The following is a 21762-nucleotide window of genomic DNA, read 5'->3' as shown; positions in this document are numbered from 1 at the left end:
ATTTTGGAGTACTTTCAAGAGAATCTGCAGTTCCTGATGTTTTATTGTGGGAAAAACCTTTGACTTTTTTTTGAATGATTTTTCATTTGTGGAACAATGCTTGTCTAGTATACACGGGCACTGGGTTCAATCCCTAGTAACGCATGCGCACACGCACACACACAGACATACACCCACACACACAAACATGCACACACATACACACACATGCCACAGATAATTTTATGGGACAAGTGTTCAATTTTTAAAAACATAAATATGAACTGAAATCAGCCCCCTACACTCCATCCCATCAGAGCTATGCTATCCATATATGTCTGTTGGCAGAATAAGCATAGGAAAGATGTAACAGGATTTATATAGTGAGAACAAATCAGGAAATCCACTTTCTTGCTTCACGTGCATTCCCATTATCCTGTGTGTGCTGTGGATGTGCAAGACCCTGCGCTAAGATGAGTCAAGCATGCCTCAGCCTTGACTGCGGCTCTCACGGGTTTGGAGGTGTCTGCTCACCTGCACGCCCTGAACTTAAGCTGACTCCACTGTTCACCCAGCTGCAAACAGCTGCGGTAGCACAGCTTCCTGACCACCCATCCCGAATGGTCGGGGATGTGCAGGTCACGTGTCTGGCTCGGTTTTGCACTGTATTCTTTCTCCTTTCTCCGAGCAAAGTGTCTCATTCACACAGCTAATTCACATCCACTGATGGGCGTGGTTGCAACAGTTGCATGCCCTCATGGGTCACAGCTCTGGGAGGGCGGCTGGCCTCCCGTGTACTCCTGCTTGGAGAAGTTCCGTCTAGTTGAGGAGACGGGACAGTGACCACAGAGGGTGACACAGACACTTAGAAATCCCCATGGCATCCTTGTGGGTCAGAGTGGGTGCCAAGGAAGGCTACTAGAAGAGACAGTGCTGGAAAGGGCGTATGGACAGACAGGATATATGTTGGGGGCACACAACGGCTCTGCAGCAGCTGGAAGGCTAACTGTAGAGAACAGTGTGAATTAGGGGTGGTTCATTCATACAGGATCCGGACTACTCAGCAATGGAACTCATTTAAGCATTCGGGCAGAGGAGGCACTAAAAGATTTGAGTACATTCACACTTTATAAACACCCTGGCTGAAGGACGAGAAATGTTTGAACTCATGAGTTTCCCTCTGGTTTAGGAATGAAATGTGCCTTTTCTCACTACCGAGAGCAGTGCCTATTTCTCCCTCTGGTCAGATACCTGGCTTGCTTATCTGTTGGTCACCCTTCCTATGTTGGTTCTAATGTCCCTTCCTTGGGATAGACTTCCCTGAATGTCCCTTCCTCAGGATAGCCTTCCCTGAAGGTCCCCCCCCTTCCTCAGGATGGCCTTCCCTGAAGGTTCCCTCCCCCTTCCTCAGGATGGCCTTCCCTAAATGTCCCTTCTTCAGGATAGCCTTCCCTGAATGCCCCATCTTTGGGATAGCCTTCCCTAACCATTCTCCTCCTCACTCAGCAGGGCAGTCCCCTCCGCCAGCCTTCCCCAGCACTCTGGCCTTCTCCTTCAGAACACCCACCTCCACTGGCAATCATGGCTGAGTAGATGACTGGTATCATGAGTAAATGTCATCCAAAGTGAGTGCTGGGACAAGAAGGACAGTGCCTGCCCATGCCAGGGGATCCATGGATAATCCTCAGTTAGCACATATAAGGAAATTCCCCATGGAAACAACAAGCTTTATTATCTAAGATTGCATGGGAGCTCTGGTGATGGCACACATCTATAGTGTCAGTACTCAGGAGGCTGAAGCAGGAGGATCGGGAGTTGGAGCTAGCCTTGTAAAATAGGCAATCTCTTAAAATAATCACACACACAGAGAGAGAGACAGAGACAGACAGAAAGCACACACATGAAGACAGGAACCCCCAGTCAGTGGTATGTATGATGGAATGTTTAGGAGTGAAATGTGCTGATGTCTGAATCTGACGCGAGCCGGTGAGTGGCGAGGCTGGTAGAGTACGTGAGAGGCACAAAGCCCTGGGTTCGAGCTCCAGCACCACACAGAGAAGACATAATTACGTGCACCTGTCATCCCAGCACCAGAACAGGGAAGATCAGAAGAAGTTCACGGTGCCCACCAGGGCCACTTGAGGCCATGTGCTGAGAAGACAGACAGAGAAACAGAGAGACAGATAGAGACATGGACACCGGGAGAGGATGTGGCTGGGGTGACAGAGTTCTTACCTGGCATGCACACGACCCTGTATTTGATCCCTAGAACTCCAGAAAAAGGAAAAGAATTGATGGATGATAAAACAGGGTTAGTGTTTTAAATGTTGATCATACCATCCACATAGCAACAATATGGTGTTCACTGGATAGTTCTTTCAACTGTTTTTTCATGTTTAAAAGTTCAACACAATGTTGGGGAGACTATGTGGTGTAGGTTAAACTATATTTACACCCCAGTCAGGTCTACTTTCAAATTCCAATCCTGGAAACCCTTAGGCAGCTGAGTTCTAGTGTCTTCTTGTCACCAGCGTTCTCCAAACACAACGAAGAAAAGCCACCTAATGGTATTTATGTTTTGCAGATTAACTGAGATAAAAGTCCACCCAGTGTCCAAGAGTAGTAGCTGTCCTCCTGTTCCAAAGTCAACAAGTCCACAAACTAGGACAGATCTTCAATAAATCACAAAAAGAAGAATCTTGTGGGTTTTTTTCCTCTTGATGTATGTCAAGGGAAATTAAAGGAATAAATTAATTATGCTATTTTTATAGGCAAAAATAATGACCTTTCAGCAGTAGGACGCTTAGGTTGCACGTGTGAAGGAAATGGCTCATGCGTGCTGCTACCCTCCTTACCTCCTCTCCCAGAGGTCAGGACTCTCAGGAGCTAGCCAGGATGAGCAACATGGTCATATCAGGACGATGGATGGGGAATGTGGGAAGAACCATATGTAGCACATGGGAGCCAGGGCTCCCTGTCAAACTCCCAGATGCAAGAGAAAAGAGCCCCAAGATCTTCAAAGGCGAATGACATGCTTCCAGAAAGGCTGTCTGGGCTTTTAACATAATTATATGAACTGAGAGATGGTCTTGGGAACATAAATAAAAGCCTCCAATTGAGGCTGATTGTATATGCTCAGCTGAAAAATATCTAATGGGCCTCCACATGCATTTCATATCTCTGATCTGAAAAAAAAAAAAAAAAAAAAAAAAAAAGAGCAACTTCCCAAGAGGAGAAGGCGGTGACATCCAAACTCAAAGAGAAATTATAGCTCCCATACCACAAGACAAAGCCAACGCTCATTCGAGAAAATGGGGTTTCAGTGCACGAAAATCCATGAGAGGGTTAATTATATGCCCCATGTGCGAGCCCACAATCAGTGGAGATGCGATTTTGTCAAAAGTGTCTCAGTGTGCCTATGGGACCGCACACTTGCGGTGATAGACTTCAAGCTATTTTAGACTGCCTGCACGCTCTACCTGGAACTCTCATTCCCTCTGACATAATTCTAAGCCTTCCTGCATGATTGGCCAATTAAGCCTAGGCTTTGAACTCCCTGGAGACCTCACACACACCTGTATGAGCTGTGCATGTGTCGTAGGTATGTTACAGGGCCAGGACCAATTATCGCATCACTGCAGAGCCAATGGGACTTTCACTTCCCAACTCACTGTGGCATCAGTGATAATCAGCCACGATAAGAGTATTGATACCAAAAAATCGGTCAATGCTGTGACCCCAGCTGTTGTCTTTTATAAAACCAGCTTGGCAATGCACGGTCTTGGTCTTTGTTTAGCATTGTCATTGCTGTTGTTGCTGTTGTTGTTGTTGTTTAAGGCAGAGTCTCACTATGAAACCCTGACTGGCCTGGAATTTGATGTACAGACCATGATAGACTGATGCGTAGAGCTCTGCCTGCCTCTGTCTCCCAAGTACCGAGATAAAAGATGTATGCCACCACATCCGGTGGACCTGCTTATTATTACTATTTGGGAAGAGACAAGTTTGGGAGCATTTGACCCACCCCACACACCTTGTTTTCCAATGAGTCCTGGCTGGGGCTGGAGAGATGGCTCAGAGGTTAAGAGCATTGCCTGTTCTTCCAAAGGTCCTGAGTTCAATTCCCAGCAACCACATGGTGGCTCACAACCATCTGTAATGAGGTCTGGTGCCCTCTTCTGGCCTTCAGACATACACACAGACAGAATATTGTATACATAATAAATAAATAAATATTTAAAAAAAAAACAAAAAAAAATCCAATGAGTCCTGGCTGAAGGAGGGGTCAGGCTAAGAAGCCATTTTGTGCCATGTGCCTATGCTTATCAAATGAAGAAAACATCTCTAGTTCCATGGGCCAGGCTTGCAGCCTCCCTCTCAGGAATGTGGACCAGGATAGAGGCTAGGTAGGAACTCAAAAGAACAATCCTGTCACCTCTTGCTTTGGACAGCACCCCTACCCGCTGGAAAGTCCGACACACCGGTTCCCTGCAGTGGAATCAAGACACTATGTGAAGATTCAAAGTCAGTTGCAGAGGCAGGTGGAGCCAGCCATGGGAAGATGGACTAAGTCCGTAAGATAGAAAACCAATACTCTCAGCCTCTTACCTTCCCAGGATGCCATACAATACAGGAGTTGAGGAAATGGAATAAACTCCAAGTCTGGCTTGGCTGTGTGAAACTGGAAGAGTCACTAAGTCATTCTGTGCCTTGATTTCTTCACCCAAAGCCAGGGGACTAATAACAGAACTTACTTTATAGCTGTGAAACTGCTGGAACCAAACCCTCCCATGTCAGCCACACCTTCTGCTGGTTATTTAGAGTTCACCTCACTGACTCATAACTCACTCCTGTTCTGAGTCTATCCAGGAGGTTGCCCTGGGGCCTGGAGGCCCATACGTGAGCTGCTTTGTGGAGCTAGGTAGATGATCTGTTCTTGAGTCCAGTGTGGGGTGGGATGGGGGTGATCCCAGACCATCCTGCAGCCTTTATCAAATTATCTCCTGAATGCTCTTAGTACAATATGAGACTCAAACAGAAAAGAGACTGAAAACTTGAAAAACTCGGAGGTGTCTGCCAAACTGTACAGGATGTTATCCTGTAGGAAAAAATAGTATCATTATCCATACAAAAAGGAAAACACATGGGGCTGAAGAGATGCTCAATGGTTCAGAGCAGTTGTGTCAGGAGACCCACAAGACCCTGTAACTCCAGCTCCAAGCCCTCTTCTGGCCTTCACAGGCACACACACACACACACACACACACACTTTAAAAGTTAAAAAGAAAGAAAAAATGGACCGGGATATTGGTATTTCTGGACCAGAGACAAGAACTATTCCCCATCCTATCTAAGGTTTGGTGTTTGTGAAACTCACTACAGTAAGTCAATATCAGGATGCTACCCAAGACAGTTTCCATAGTCCTGATTTTTAATATACTTTTATCCATTTAATTATATTCAGAATAGCTCTCCTAATCCAGATCCTCTTGTTCTTTTCAAAACAAAGACTCTTTATTTGATAATGAAGTGTGTAGGTTTCAAGATATTTCTGCTCAGCGCTTTTCGACGAGGGCTTACAGGCTGCACTGTTCACTTCAACACATTTCCTTCTCAGCCTCGTGGAGTTCGCTGTTGACATTTGGTAAATACAAGTGACAGAGCAGCAGCGTTCACTGCGAGGGTGGAGGAGGGGCAACTCTGGGCACTCACACATCTCTAAGCATTTACTCCCTGATTCACAGGAGCAAAGTTAGCTATGCCCTCAGAGTCCCCATTTCCTGCTACTCTCAAACACCAAAGCCATTTTGTTTCTAACATCAGAAGCTGAATGTTTGTTTTTCCACCTAAGAATAGGTTGAACATACAGAAATCAAAATCTAAATCGAATTCCCCTTAAGAATAGGACACATTGGTCAAAGCCTTGCCTGAGTGGACTGAGGGCAGGTGCTGCAGTGACCTTGGCCTCTGCAGCAACAGCTACTTGGCTTCATTTACATCTGCATTAGTTGGTTTAAACAGGACAGTTAGCTGCAGAGCGGTGGCAGTGCTTGTGTTTAATCCAAGCACTCAGGAGATCAGGCAAGCAGATCTCTTGAGTTCGAGGCCAGCCTGGTCTACAGAGTGAGTTCCAGGACAGAGAGGGCTACACAGAGGAACCCTGTCTTGAAAAACAAACAAAAGCAAACAACAGGGAAAAACCCATGATACTTATCCACTCTGTGTAGTATGTGAGGACCAATGGTTTCCCTTACAGACCTGTGGGAGTATCAGATATGGAAGGAGTGGGAAAGATGGGAGGAATAATTCAGGAAGGTATTTTACCAGGTTTGAAGTTGGGCTGGGGGGTAAAAGCTTTTTCTTGCTTCCATGAGAATGCTAAATAGATCGCTACACAAAAAGAACAAAGTGATCAACACTATACTTTTATACCCAGAAGAGACTTAAGTAGAGCTGTGCCTACAGATAGAAATGTCTGTAGAAAAGTCAAGAAGGATTCTACACACTTGCTTCAAAACCCAACTGTGTTGAATAACGACTACCAGTGGATCCAAAAGAACTGTGCTGTGATAAAACACCACAACCAAGAGACGCTTTATTTCATTTTACAGCATATAGGCCATCATCTAGGAAAGTCAAGGCAGGAACTCAAGGGGAAACCTGGAGGGAAGAGCTGATGCAGAGCCCATGGAGGGTTTGATCACCAGGCTTGCTCAGTCTGTTTTCTCACACACCCCTGGATTACCTGCCTGGGGTGGTACTGCCATCTGGGCCCTCCCACATCAATCATTAATCAATACCTCTGCAGTCATTTTGTCAACTAAAAGTCCCTCTTCCCAAATGAGTCCAGCCTGTGTCACACTGACAACAAAAACAACCAGGACAAGGGCCTTTTACATTTTACCACATAAACTTGCTAGGGATTTGAATTTAATAAACTGTATGTTACCATTGCAATTTTTAAGGATTTGTTTTGCTTTTAATTATGTGTATATATGTGGGTATGTACTTATGAGTATAGGGGTCTACATAATCTAGAAGGAACTGGAGTTAAAAGCAGTTGTGACTGCCCTGAGCTGGGTACTGGGAATTGAAATCTGGTTGTCTATAACAGCAGCAAGTACTCTTAACAGCTGAACCATCTCACCATCTATCCATCCATCATCATCATCTCCATCATCATCATCATCACCATCACCATCATCATCATCATATCCATCATCATCATCATCACCATCATCATCATATCCATCATCATCATCATCATCATATCCATCATCATCATCATATCCATTATCATCATCATCATCATCATCATCATCATCATATCCATCATCATCATCATATCCATTATCATCATCATCATCATCATCATCATCATCATATCCATCATCATCATCATTATCATATCCGTCATCATCATATCCATCATCATCATCACCACCATCATCATCATCATCATATCCATCATCATCATCATATCCATCATCATCATATCCATCATCATCATCATCATATCCATCATCATCATCATCATATCCATCATCATCATCATCATATCCATCATCATCATATCCATCATCATCATCATCATATCCATCATCATCATCATATCCATCATCATCATCACCATCATCATCATATCCATCATCATCATCACCATCATATCCATCATCATCATCATATCCATCATCATCATCATCATCATCATATCCATCATCATCATCATTATCATATCCGTCATCATCATATCCATCATCATCATATCCATCATCATCATCATCACCACCACCACCATCATCATCATTATATCCATCATCATCATCATCATATCCATCATCATCATCATATCCATTATCATTATCATCATCATCATATCCATCATCATCATCATCATATCCGTCATCATCATATCCATCATCATCATCATCATCACCACCACCATCATCATCATATCCATCATCATCATATCCACCATCATCATATCCATCATCATCATCATCATCATCATCATATCCATCATCATCATCATCATATCCATCATCATCATATCCATCATCATCATATCCATCATCATCATCATATCCATCATCATCATCATCATGGTGAGTAGGACAAATCAGAATTTATCTGGGCTATAGGTTGGAAACAAGACTGAGAAATACGGGGAAATTCTCCCGTTTTCAGAATGAGACTCCCTGACTGGGATTCCCACAACTGAGCTTGGTGCTCATCAACATACAGCCAGGGAGCTTTGGAAAGACAGAAGTCAGGCTTTTGTTCACAGAGAAGAAAATTAAGATCCTGAAGATGAGTTGGCGGGTCTCTATAGTGCGGGTCACCTCCTGAACTTGTCCACCTTGATTTCCCCATACTCCAGTTGGTTTCCCTGGACCCCAAACCTTTCTAGTGGCCACTGGTGGGCCTGAGAATGAGGGCCGGTATTAGAGGCACCCAAAACTTCTTATGATAACTCAGTCAAGTCTTGAATAATCTTTAGTTTCATCTTTAAAAGGCCATAAATGTTGTGTTGGGGATTTCTGGGGGTGTTGTGTTTTTGTTGTAGTTATTGTTTGTTTGTTTTTTAAATTAAGGTCTCACTCTGTAGCTCTGGCTGGCCTAGAACTCACTGGGTAGACCGGACTGGTCTCTAACAGAGATGGGCCTGCCTCTACCTCCCAAGAACTAGGATTAAAGGAATATGTCATCATGCCTGACTAAGACCACAGATCTTAAGGGAGAAATAACAGTAGTACTATACAAACCTTCCCATAATACAGGAGGGAAATATTCCCAATTTTAGAGCCTCTTTATATTAAAACCATGCCAAAGTCTTCCTTGAATAAATACCATTTTAGAGACCCTTTATATTAAAACCATGCCAAAGTCTCCCTTGAGTAAAAACCAGCTAGCTGTGGCAGCTTATGCCTGCCATCCCAGTACTCAGGAGCCTTGAAAAAGATTGTTGTAATTCAGGGTCAGCCTAGGCTAGATGATGATTTTGAGGACAGACAGCCTGAACTACAAAATTGACTCTGTCTCAAAAAGAAAAAAAAAATAGATGTCTTAGCTGGGGTTTCTCTTGCTGTGAAGTGACACCATGACCACAGGAGCTCTTACAAAGGAAAGCACTTAATTGGGGTGGCTTACAGTTTCAGAGATTAGTCCATTATTATCATGGTGGGATATGGCTGCATGTAGGCAGACATGGTGCTGGAAAAGGAACCGAGAATTCTACATCTTGATCTAGAGGCAATAAAGGAATCTGTCCACACTGGGTATAACTTGAGCAAAGGAGACCTCAAAACCCGCCCCCACAGTGACACACTTCCTCCTACATGGCCACACCTCCTAATAGAGCCACTCCTTTTGGGGGCCCTTCTTTCAAACCACCACACTAAACTAATAGGTCCCATGAGCCTAGCTGATGTGGGATTCCCCTCTGTATGCTATGAATATGTTTTATTACCATTGGTTAATAAAAAAGCTGCTTTGGCCTATAGCAAGGCAGAATAAAGCAAAGCAGGGGGAGGGGAGACCTAAACTGAATGCAGGGAGCAAGGAGGGGAGTCAGCCATGTAGCTGCTGAAGGAGAAAGATGCCAGAACCTTAGTGCTAGGCCACAGCCTTATGGTAATACATAGATTAATAGAAATGGGTTAATTTAAGATGTAAGAGTTAGTTAATAGAAGCCTGAGCTAATAGGCCAAACAGTGCTGAAATTAATATCGTTTCTGTGTGATTATTCGGGATTAATAATAATAATAATAATAAGAGCAGTTCGGAAACGAACAAGCAGTCCCCGTTTATGCCTAGCACTTTCAATTTCCCTTTTATAATTACCAGAAGGGGTGGAGCAATGGCTTGGTGCTTAAGTACTTGCCTCTCTTAGAAGATTCAGTCCCCAGCACCCACATGGTGGCTCACACCTGTTTTCTAACTCCAGTTCACCGTCAAGCTCCCAGGGCACTTCACATGCATACACTCCAGCACACATAAAATAAAACAAACATATTTTTTTTAAAAAAAACTACTGAAAAGCCAGACCCAGAAGGAACTCCCACCGTGGCTAAACCAGAGTCTGTCCCAGGAGCAAAGTGTAGCTTGACACTCTCAAATCAGTTATATTGCCTTTTTACAGGCCAATAAATAAAATTCTCATGATCATGTTAATATAGACGGACAAAGCATGGGACAAAATTTCACACATGGTAAAAATGAACAGCAAGCTAGGCTAAGAAGGGAGTTTCTTCACCCATACAAAGGGCTCCTGAAAGACAAGACTGAAGCTACACACCACACCACACAGCACAGTGAAAGACTGAACGTCCTCCAGGTGGGATCAACTCTCCCAGTTGCTATTGAACAACGTACTGGTGGTTCTAGTCAGTGAATCAGGCAAGAAAGAAATTCAAAACGAATGATTTTCCATGTAGTAAAAGCCTCAAAGTTCTACAAAATGCTAGTAAAATTAAAGTGAACTTAGAAGGATTATATAATAAAGTTAATTTGTTTGTTTGTGTGTGTGGGGGGGTACTTTGTATGTACATAAGCCTGCATACCATGTGTGTGCAGTGCACACAGAGGCCAGAAGAGGGCGACAGATACCCTGGAACTTGAGTTACAGATGGTTCTGATCCCCCATGTGAGTGCTGGGAATTAACCTGGGCCCTCTGCAAAAGTAGCCAGTGCTTTTGACCACTGAGCAAGCTCTCCAGACCAAGAAAGTTAATATTCTTGAATCATATTTCTAGATGCCAATACATCATTTAAGTACTGTTTACCAAAGCCATGGAAAATATTCACACACATACACACACACACACACACACACAAACACATATGGAAGAAAAACTTAAATAGATGGAGACACATGTACCAGGTATGGTGGCTCACGTGAGGAATCCCAGCATTGCAAAGGCTGCAGCAGAGGAATCACTGGGGCCAGCCTGGTCTGTGTAGTAAGTTCCTGGCCAGCATAGGCTAGAGAGTGAGTCCCTGTCTCAAAAAACAAATACAAAGTACTCTCACTGTCGGATTCCAAGATTATCATGAAGCTAGGGCAGTGGAACTCAACCAAGGGTGATTTCACTCCCCAGTGGACAGGCAGAAATATCTGAAGGTATCATCGTTGTCACAGCTGAGGAAGAAGGAACGTCTACTAGACAAAGACAAGAAGGAACTCTCTATGGTGCTCAGCATAGAACCCTGCCTGCAACAGCGAACTGTTCGTGGCCCTAAAATTAGGAAGCTGTGAGCTAGAGGATCAAGATAGGTTTATGATGGCATCAGGAGAGAAATGCAGATGGATAGAGCAAACTAGAGTCCAGACGTGACCCCACACAGGCAGTGACAAGCCAAGCCAGTGGAGCAATGGCGATATTCTCAAAACACGGCTCTGAAGCAATTCAACATCCAGATGTAAAATTTAACCTTGACTGTTATCTTGTATGGTACATAAAAATTAGCAAGAATGGATCACAGCTCTACAGGTAAATATAAAAACATGAAACTTCCAGAAGTGACGCCTTGGACTGGCAAAGATTTCTATCCTACCACACACACACTAATAAAGTAATAATAAAACAGTCACAGCCCTTAAATTTAAAAAATTGATAAGGCTAATCAAATTTAAAACATTCATTCTTTGAAAAATACTATTAATAAGATAAAAATGAAAATCCACAAACAAGGAAAAATATATTTGCAAGGTACATATCTGATCAAAGCCTGGCTAGGAAAATTCAAATAAGAAAACAAATAATCCAATTGCTCTAATTGACAAAGGATTTTTAACAGACCCTTCCAACTTGAGATACACACAGGAAAGGGAACATGAAAAGGATGCAATAATAACACCATTAGTGATTAGAGACATGGGAACTCAGCACACAATGAGATGAGGCTGACCTACTATTGGAGTGGTTGAAATTTAAATTAAAAGGGGAAAGAAACCCAGACAATCCCAAGTACCAGTGGGGAGGAAAAGGCGCATCTGAGACTCTCACATGGTGCTGCTGGGATAAATACGTAGCCACTTTGGAAAAGACTTCAACAGCTCTTACAAGGTTAAGCACAGGCCGGACAAGGGACTTTGGATTCCTCCCCTATTTATTCAAGGGAAAGAAAATTGTCCAAACAAAGCCTCCTTGGTCAAAAACTGGAAACAACTCTAATGCCCATCAACCTGGATAAGCAACCTGTGGTGTGCTAGAATACTATTCCACCATTTAAAAAAGGTAAAGACACAGCGAGGATGCAGGCAATGATGTGCACAGTGCTCAAGGATGTGAAGGAAGCTAGACACTGCAGGGCACAGGCCTTACTGATTCATCATGTGGCCGTCTAGACACTGCAGGGCACACGCCTACTGATTCCATCATGTGACCGTCTAGACACTGCAGGGCACAGGCCTTACTGATTCATCATGTGGCCATCTAGACACTGCAGGGCCACGTCTTACTGATTCCTTCATGTGGCCATCTAGACACCGCAGGACCACGTCTTACTGATTCTGTCACGTGGCCATCTAGACACTGCAGGGCCATGTCTTATTGATTCATCATGTGGCCATCTAGACACTGCAGGGCCATGTCTTATTGATTCATCATGTGGCCATCTAGACACTGCAGGGCCATGTCTTATTGATTCATCATGTGGCCTTCTAGATACTGCAGGGCACACGTCTTACTGATTCATCATGTGGCTGTCTAGACACTGCAGGGCACACGTCTTACTGATTCCATCATGTGGCCGTCTAGACACGGCAGGGCACAGGCCTTACTGATTCCATCATGTGGCCGTCTGGAAAAATCACAGTGTGGGGACGAAGAACAGACTGGTGGTCTACCTTTGAGGGGGCCAGGAGGATACTTTGGGGGGATAATAGAAATGTTCTGTATCTGGATTGTAGGGAGGGACCCAATGTATACTTCTGTCAAAGCTTCTCATGCAGTTCGCCTAAAAGGAATCATGTGACCAGGCATCTATTTATGCAAATACAGATACATACACATACATAATATATATGCTTTTTGAGACAGGATTTCTTGGCTGTCCTAGAACTTACTTTGTAGACCAGACCGGCCTTGAACTCACAGAGATCCACCTGTCTCTGTCTCCTAATCCTGCTGGGATTAAAGGGGCACATCATCACTGCCCCATAAACTAGATCTTTATAAACTTGGTTTGGAGTAGGAGAAAGGGGATGGAGATGTAGCTGGTTAGCAGGATGCTTGCCCAGCATGCACAAAGCCTGGGTTTGATCCCAGCATCACATGAACAATGCAAGGCATTGAAGCCCTCAGGAAGTAGAAGTCAGAGTATTAAGGGTTCAAAGTCGGGGGCTGGAGAGATGGCTCAGAGGTTAAGAGCACTGACTGCTCTTCCAGAGGTCCTGAGTTCAATTCCCAGCAACCACATGGTGGCTCATAGCTCTCTATAATGAGATCTGGTGCCCTCTTCTGGCATGTAAGAATACGTGGAAGGAAAGTTGTATACATAATTAATAAATAAATCTTTAAAAAAAGAGAGAGAGGGGCTGGAGAGATGGCTCAGAGGTTAAGAGCATTGCCTGCTCTTCCAAAGGTCCTGAGTTCAATTCCCAGCAACCACATGGTGGCTCACAACCATCTGTAATGAGATCTGGTGCCCTCTTCGGGCCTGCAGGCATACATGCAGACAGAATATTGTATACATAATAAATAAATAAATAAATATTAAAAAATAAAATAAAGAGAGAGAGAGAGTTCAAAGTCATCTTGGGCTACACAGCGAGTTTGAGGCCAACCTAAGCGACCCTGTCTGAGAAACAAAACCTGTGGCTCCTCAGTGTGCACCCCGCTGGTGACCTTTGAAAACAAGGATACTGAGAAATCAGAACGATGGCCTTTGCAGTGGCCTCCCTGGACAGGAGGGAGACTTTCCATCTGGCTACCTGACCAGATTCATGAGGGAATTTCACTGACTGGCCACTCCACCCACCAGCTGCATAAAGGGCAAGGGCCAGGCTGCTTTGAGTCCCCACACCGTGAGAGCCCAGTATGCCCCCAGTGCTTGATAAACACTCCCCAACAATGCAACCCAACACTACCGTCCCCAGCTGCAGTAATGCTAACTCCCAACACCCAGGTGCTGACTGCTCCTTTGGTCCTGAAATCCCCAAGGAGTCACTATCCATGGCAGTCATCCCATACCCTGGAATAATGCATCCCTCTGTGTGTTTAGAAATTGTCTCTCATATGCTGTCAAGCCACGAAAATGTTTTAGGGTCATTCCAACCATTCATTTTTGTTTAGAGAAGAGTAGCGCTGTTGTTTGTTTAAGAGAGGTGGGGAGCACAATACCGGCTGAAAGGTTAATAAAGATGAAAGGGGGTGTGTCTGAGCATTTGGCATGTTCCCAAGTCATAGTCCAGCAAAGTAAGACTTGGGCTAGGTCAGCTGCTACGAGCCTCTCCAGTTGTTATCTGTGCTTCAGAGTCTGAGTTTCTACGGTGACTTTTGGGAGAGATGTGTGGCAGGACAGGAGAGCTAACTACTGTTCCACATCAGTACTGAAGCACAGTTCTCCTGTGCCCAAGACTGTCTTCACTTGACTGGGGCAGGGTGGAAGAATGAGAAGCCCTGAGCTAGCCCACAATGTCTTCAAAGCGCTAAAAACTGGCATGCAGTTAAAATTCCAAATGGGTTTGTTTAGGCCACTTGTATTGGGGTGGAGGGGAACCACCAGAGCTAGTATTTCAAGATCTTTAATGCTAAAAAGAAAGAGAAAATGTTATTATAGGTAATTATAAAGATATTTTTGTCTTCATTTGCATGTGGGAGTAAGTCTACTTAGTTTATATAGAATCTCACTGTGTATCGAAGTGTGGCCTTAAACTGGTGACCGTCCTGTGTCAGGCTCTCCAGTACTGGGATTACAGGTGTGCACCTATACACCTGGCTCTATATTCTCATCTAAACCTCCATGAACCCAAGTCCACTGGTATTCAACCTTACAGAAACGAGTGATGTAGATTCCCCTCTGAATGCTGTGATTACCATTGGTTAATAAAGGAACTGCTTTGGGCCTATAGCAGAGCTATAGGGGAACAGAGCTAGGTGGGGAAAACTAAACTGAATGCTGGGAGAAAGAAGGGTGGAGGCAGAGAGAAGCCATGTAGCCTCGCCAGAGCCAGACAGAACTTTACCCCATAAGCCACAGCCACGTGGCAATACACAGATTACTAGAAATAGGTTAAATTGATATGTAAGAGTTATCCAATAAGAAGCTAGAGCTAATGGACCAAGCAGTGATCTAAATTATATAGTTTCTGTGTGATTATTTTGGTTCTAGGTGGCCGGGCTGAACAAGGGGCCTCCCTCCAAAAAGAGTTTCATGAAGCTGCTGTGGTGGTTCACGCCTGCAATTCCAGAGCTCACTTGTCTGAGGCTACAGAGAGGCCCTGCCTCAAATGAGGAAAAGAGTGGGAAGAGGTGCCCTCTCGGTGGTCCCAATGTCTCTCTTCTTCCTCTCTTGAATCCACTGGAGGTTTGTGAGCCCACTGGCAACTTCTGCCCCTACCACTCTCAAGACCACCAAATACCTCCACATCCGCACACCGAGTCTTCATCAATCACCGCGGCTAACACAAAGACCTCCGCAGCTGCCAAGGTCCTGCTGTTTCTTCTCTTCCTCTGCTACCCTGATACTTCACACAATTCCAGCAGCTCCGTCTCAAAACCACGTTCACACGCTCACCTCGCTCCCCGGCCCTTTCCCATCTCTACTGTCTACATCATCTTCATCTTCATCCTCATCCTGAACTTCAGCCCCAGCCTGCAGCCTGACCTCTGCCTCCCTCCTAACCCACAGTCTTTCCTCCCTCCATGGCCAAAGTGATTCTTTCAGGACTGAAGTTTGGTTTCTTCCAGTGGCTCACCATCTCACCTGGAAGAAAACAGCATGTCCTTGTCACAGCCAACAAGTTCTGCATGACCTGTCTGTGCACGGCTCCCTCTTCAGCATTTTCCTACTATTTTCCTCTGGTTGATCAGTTATGCACTGGCCTCCCTTCTACTCCTCAGCTACCTCAAGCTCTGCAGCATCTTTCACTCCACTGGGAAAACTTCCCCACAAAGCCATTGGGCTCCCTCATCACCTCATCCCTGACCCTTCCTCTGCCACCCAAAAGAAATAAGCAGATACAAAGGTGACAACGCCGACCCTGACTTCTTCCCTCCAAAGGACTTACCATATTTATTTATTATCACTTGCTACTCCAATGGGGTCTGTAGAATGCAACCGTTATCACAATCTCAGGTCTTGTCCCAGACCAACCAGATCACAGCCTGAATTTTAGCAGAATCTTCAAGGGATCCATAGCCTCAGTAAAGTTTAGAAAGCACTGGACCACTTTCAAATGGCACAGAAGTGGAACCTTATTTGGATTCATCACTATAACCTCAGGATACTGAGGTACTCAAAACACAGGCCGAATGAGCAGATGAATGAATGGGTAGGAGAATAAATGCATGAAGGCATGCGTGAACGAAATGTAGACTCTATGGGCTGGGCTCCAATCTGGTGATGCGTAAAGGAGGTTGGAGAAGGGCAAGAAAGACATGCAGGGTAAAGTTATCTCCTTTTTGTGATATACTAAACTAGAGAACCCAGTCATCAGCAAACCCTTCTTCGAATAAATCAGCCACTCACAAATTACTGAGTTACTTAATTGAAACAATATTCCAACATCTAACAGAATCAACCAAATGGAAGGGTAAGAAAGCTGACATTTTACTGGGCTCCTATTCCATCTTGGAAGTTGCAGCAAGCAATAGGGAAGCTAAGATGAATGGAGGATGAATACATTGGCTGGAGAAGCCACCCCAGGAGGAAGATATACGGAAGCCCCAAAGCAAGTTTTCTGGGTCCTCCTCTACCCTGTGCTCTGGGTACAGAGAACCCTGTGCTTTTCCTTGAGCTGAAAGGGCACCATCAACCCTGAGAACCTATCCACACTCCAAAGCGCCACCTCCAACTCACCCTAAAATTAACAACAGTACGACTTTATTCGTTCTACTCACATAGTATTAGAGTTCAAGTCCCTTTTCAGGAGAGACTTCTGCAAAATAGCCACACCTTATTCAATCCCGTATCCCCTACCCCAGCATCCTAACTGGCAAAACCAAACATGCAGGCAATTTCTTCCACCTTTATAGGAAGGGAAGACACTCTGTGAGCAGCTGCATGCCAAGCACTGTTGTGTCCTATGCTGCTTTTGCTCAGTCACCTAATCAGGTAGCCATCCAATAAGATTAGAGTTTTATTACCCCCATTTTGCACTGGGGAGAGAAACAAGGGCCCCAGCGGCCAAGGTTACATTGAGCAGAGGCCTACAAGGGGGTGAGCACTGTGTCTGCACACAACAATCATATTAAACGTTTGCAGATATGAACCAAACAAGGAGACAGTTAGGAAGGTTGGGATGTCAAATTTGCATGCTACCATTGTTGCTTGGAACCCAGATGGCAGAAGAGAATAAAGGGCATCAGCCTTCAGAACTTCTTTCCTAGAAGTAACTGCCTGCAAGCAAGGGTTCCGTGGGACCGAGTTAGGAGATGGTGTCCTCAAGAGAGCACTAAACATGACACAGATTTCTTTTTACATGGGAAGGAGGTCTCTGATTAAGGCAAAGGGGCATGGGGTGTGGTGGTGAAAATCAGCTTGGAAATCTGATTTTCATACTGCAAACACCCTGCAACAAAAGAGCAAGGAATTGGTGCAGTGTTTTCTAGAAACGAATCTATTTTTGTCCATTTTTCAACCAAGGCAAAATGTCTGATTTAGCCTTGTTTAAAAGTAAGAATCATCAAGGATGCAAATGACAGGCTCATAGGCAGTCGGGACTTCAAGCAGAACATGGCAGGTCACTGGTTGGGCTTCTCAGGTAACTCGGCATCAGACACACGCTGCCAGAGAACAGAACTGTGGCTGCCCATCAGAGCAAGCTCCAGAGAAGGTGACTGGTGGAAAGTCAGAGGTCCCCAGCAAAAGTCATATCCTCCTGCCTCCCTCCCACAAACCCCTTGAGACGCCCAGGCCTCTTTTTGGCCTCTCCTTGGCTGGGAAGAAGCTGAAATCTGAGAACATGTGAACGGAAGGGATGAGGTCCCATTGGATGCTCAGGGTTCACTCTGGCACCGAGAAGCCAGTCATAAAATGGGACCAGTGGTGAAGCTACAGCCCACTGCAGAGCTCAGAGACAGACAGCGGATCCACAGGTGGCCTCGTTCACAGACAACTGAGCGTCAAGGGTAGCAGCTGAAAAGTCACCCCAGAAGCACAGAGAAGCCGAGTCCAGTGAAAAGGGCGAAGATAAAGGGCCTTGGAGGACAACTACTTAGTGACAGTCCCCGCCATTCTAACCATTGTCTAGCCTAGGCTTGTGTCTCACTGCAAGAGAAGCTTGGGGGGGGGGGTGTCCAGATTAAGACCTGGGTTGAAGATGAAAAGTCCCCTAGATAAGGTTCTGGGTAGCTGAAAGATGAGCCAAGCAAAGTCTCGGAGGTTGGTAAGAAGCCAAGCAAAGGTTGGAAGGGAGACCAGAAACTCAAAACCCTGTCAGAGAAAATCGGCTGGCAGGGGGCTGAATGGGGCAATACAGGGAAGCCAAATTTCACCTATCACAGATGGCCGAACAGTGTTCAATCTCTGCGCACAAATGAACGACATCCAAAAGTGAAAAGCTCTCTAACGGTTTACAAAACCGTTAAGAATTGGATGTTTGTTAACCAAAAACTCTATGATTCTGAGTCAACGATCACTAATGAACTTCCACATCTGCTCATGACTTCTCTCTCAACATTGGCCCCATATTTAAAGCCAGGGGAGCAGATGCCCCAGAAGGCCGACTGCTGAACTTTGGAACCATTAGAATCACAAGAAATTCCGCGACACACGGCCACTTAACACACAGATCCCTCATGTCAATGACTTTTAGGTGAACCAAAGGAAAATGGCTTTAAATTATATATAATATATAATATATATATATATATATATATATATATATATATATATATATAGCCAACCAGAACACTTATTTAAAACCGTTGTAAGCCTCGTTAAAACTGGGAATTTTAATCTGATGTGGGGAAAGGGCACACGCAGGCGGGGCGCAAGTGCGGGTTGGGGGGATCCTTCTTGGTCCTCACTAAAAGCTGCAACACTACAAAAAACAATTACCTGAAATGAGAGGTTTGTGTTTGATAAAATGAATGTCTGTAGTCCAGAATTCCACCACAAACACAAAAGCTTGTCCTTTACAGGAGCCGTGGCAATCACTCTTACTTCAAAGACCGCAGCTGAGGGTACCGTGTAAGTTTGGAAGCACTTCAGCAAAATAATTCCGCCCAAATAGTTACAACAGATTCACAAAATTGTCCACGGAATTACAAAAACCTATTTCTGAGGGATCGTTAGAAGTCTGAGTGCCAAGCATGACTGTTTTTAAATAAGCCTCTTGCAAATAATAGGTTATGCGCTTGATCAATGCCGGAATCTTTTGCAAGGGGCAATCAATTATTTTAAGTACCTTATTTCCAAAAGAAAAAAAAAACTGTTATAAAGAAGGGGAAAACGCTCTTTCGTCACAGAAATACAGAAATTACTTCAAACTCTCAGGTCATTCCTTGCAAAGACAAAGTAAATACTAGCAACAGGATGGCCAAACCACAGTGAAAGGCTCCATTCCTAACATGTCCCACTTACTAGGTCCCTTTTAGGCTATCCTATTCACGCCATGCCTAGTTTAACGAAGCGCGTTTGTGGGACCATCAGGAAGCATTTGCAACTTGTCCAGAAAAAAAGATAAAAACGTGCCTCTTTCTTCTCCGCCCACGATGCCTTTCCAGAGACAGATTTCTGACAGTTCTCCCGCTGTTACAACTGCTAAGGGCAGAGAAAAGCCCAGCGGTGCAGCAAAGAGCCCACCACCCACCTCCACCCGGTAAAGCTTCTCTAGACCCCGCCGCGGGCGGGCGCGGAGCCGCTCCCAAGCGCTTACCGGAGTCGGCTCGGCAGTGCCCGGGAAGGGCAGCCAGCAGCAAGAGTCCCAGCAGCAGCGGCCGCAGAGGCGGCGCATCCTGGGACCGGCGGGCCCCGGAGCTCCTCACGCCCTGGAAGCGCGTGGCGATCCCGCCCGCCCCGCAGAGCACACGCTCCCGGGGCCGGTCCCTGGGCTCCCGCGCCGCTGGCCCAGCTTCGCTCGGGCCCTGGGGCTTCGCCTCCTGCGGAGCCATAGGGACGGTTCACACATCCAGGCCGCTGCTTCGTTCCACACCCCAGCCCTCGGAGCACCACTCCTCACCGGGCATCTCCGGCCATGGCCCGGGAGCTGGAGGAAAGCGGGAGGCGCGAGCCGCTCGCTCGTCCTGCCTCAGTCCGGGGCGGGCTCGGAGGAGCCGCGGCTTCACGCGCGCGGGGACCGCCGCCGCATGGGGTTCCCACGGTGCGGCGAGGGTGGGACGGGCGGCGCCCGGGTCCCTTCCCCGGAGCCGGATGCTGCACCCCGAGCGCGAGGTTGCGAGACACGGAAAGCCCGCGGCCCTGGCTCGAGCAACCTGCTACCCGCCGCCGCCCCTACGCCGGGGTCTCTGTCCCCACTGGTTCGCTCAATCGCTGGGCTCTGGCTCCAGCCGTGAGTGCTACTGCAGCTCAGAGCAGCTCCTCATTGACAAAGAAAGCACGTAGCACCGGAGCGGGCGAGAGAGACGAGGCAGGCGCGCGCGCGCATCCCCGCGCGGAACCACCGCGCGCCCCCCGCTCCCGCGCGCGGGGCCGAACTGTGCCCTGCACTGGCGAGGTCCTCGTTGGGGGTGGGGGTCCCTCCGCCCAGTGTTCCCAGATCTCGAGGAGGAAAGGTCGTTGGAGATAGTCCTCTGACCAGGAAAGGGACTAGACAGGATCATGGTCAACCTGCTAAGTCTTCAGCCTGCATCTTGGGAAAGCTCTCTGAGGATGACCGGGGGAGCTTTGTGCAGGTTGTTCACTACTTCTCGGAGAGCCTGGCAGACAGACACCTGCATGTCAGATTTAGCCCCGAAGGACTGAAGCTGTTGTGGGCTATTTTCAGTGCAACGCTGGAGGAAATAAAACACATTATAAACATTTGTTACAGCCATACTACAGGAGAGGCAGTGCACTGGACTTTGGGACAACTACAGGCATTTCCAAAAAGTCTCCGTCTCCCCAAAATAGGAGAGCTGACAAGTCAGTCACTCCCTAGTGGTTCAAATGGGCAGAGTCAGCTGAATTACCCTACTGCTCTTACCCTTGTTCTGCCTTCGTGCCCTTGAACAGGTTACCTAGTTCTCAGGTGCTTCAAGCACCGTTCAGTCAATAAGTTATTTGCCCAACATCTATGATTTCCCATGACATGACTGTGTTAGGTACTAGATATACAAGCTATGAGGGAAAAACATTCACATTGACCTGGTAAAATTCATCTGTTCATCTGACATTACTTATTTATCCAAAACGGCCTGTTATATGCCAGGCCCTATTCCAGACACTTGGACAACAGCCACAAGCATAATCCCCGTAGGTAATAAACTAACTACCAGACGATGCTAAAGAGCCTCAGAGAAAATGGTTAAAATAAAAGGATGGAAAGTGGGGATAGGGGTGTTCCAGCACTAACCAGGATGAAAAGGGTTCCCTGTGAAGGTGACATTTGAGAGAAGACCAGAAGGAGGTCAAGGGACAAGCCAAGCTGAAGGAGCATTCTAGATAAAGCAATCC

General features: G+C 45.9%; 1 protein-coding gene across 6 annotated transcripts in view; it reads right to left on the bottom strand.

Annotated features, from left to right (window-relative positions):
- Kiaa1549l (KIAA1549 like) overlaps positions 1 to 20689 on the bottom strand; it is a 267831-nt gene extending 247142 nt beyond the window's left edge. For 2 of the 6 annotated variants that reach the window (XM_057780906.1, XM_057780908.1), the window contains exon 1: positions 20027 to 20688. In XM_057780906.1, the coding sequence (XP_057636889.1) occupies positions 20027 to 20261 (235 nt within the window). In that variant the 5' untranslated portion in view covers positions 20262 to 20688. Of the gene's footprint in view, positions 1 to 20026 lie in introns of all 6 variants that reach the window. The other 4 variants (XM_057780910.1, XM_057780911.1, XM_057780907.1 and 1 more) reach the window with 3 other exon arrangements.
- Between the last annotated feature and the right edge of the window lie 1073 nt (positions 20690 to 21762).

This window comes from Chionomys nivalis, chromosome 9 (assembly GCF_950005125.1).
Source record: "Chionomys nivalis chromosome 9, mChiNiv1.1, whole genome shotgun sequence".
Lineage (NCBI taxonomy): Eukaryota > Metazoa > Chordata > Mammalia > Rodentia > Cricetidae > Chionomys > Chionomys nivalis.
The sequence above is the reverse complement of the archived record's forward strand: the minus strand, read 5'-3'. Positions and strand labels throughout refer to the sequence as shown.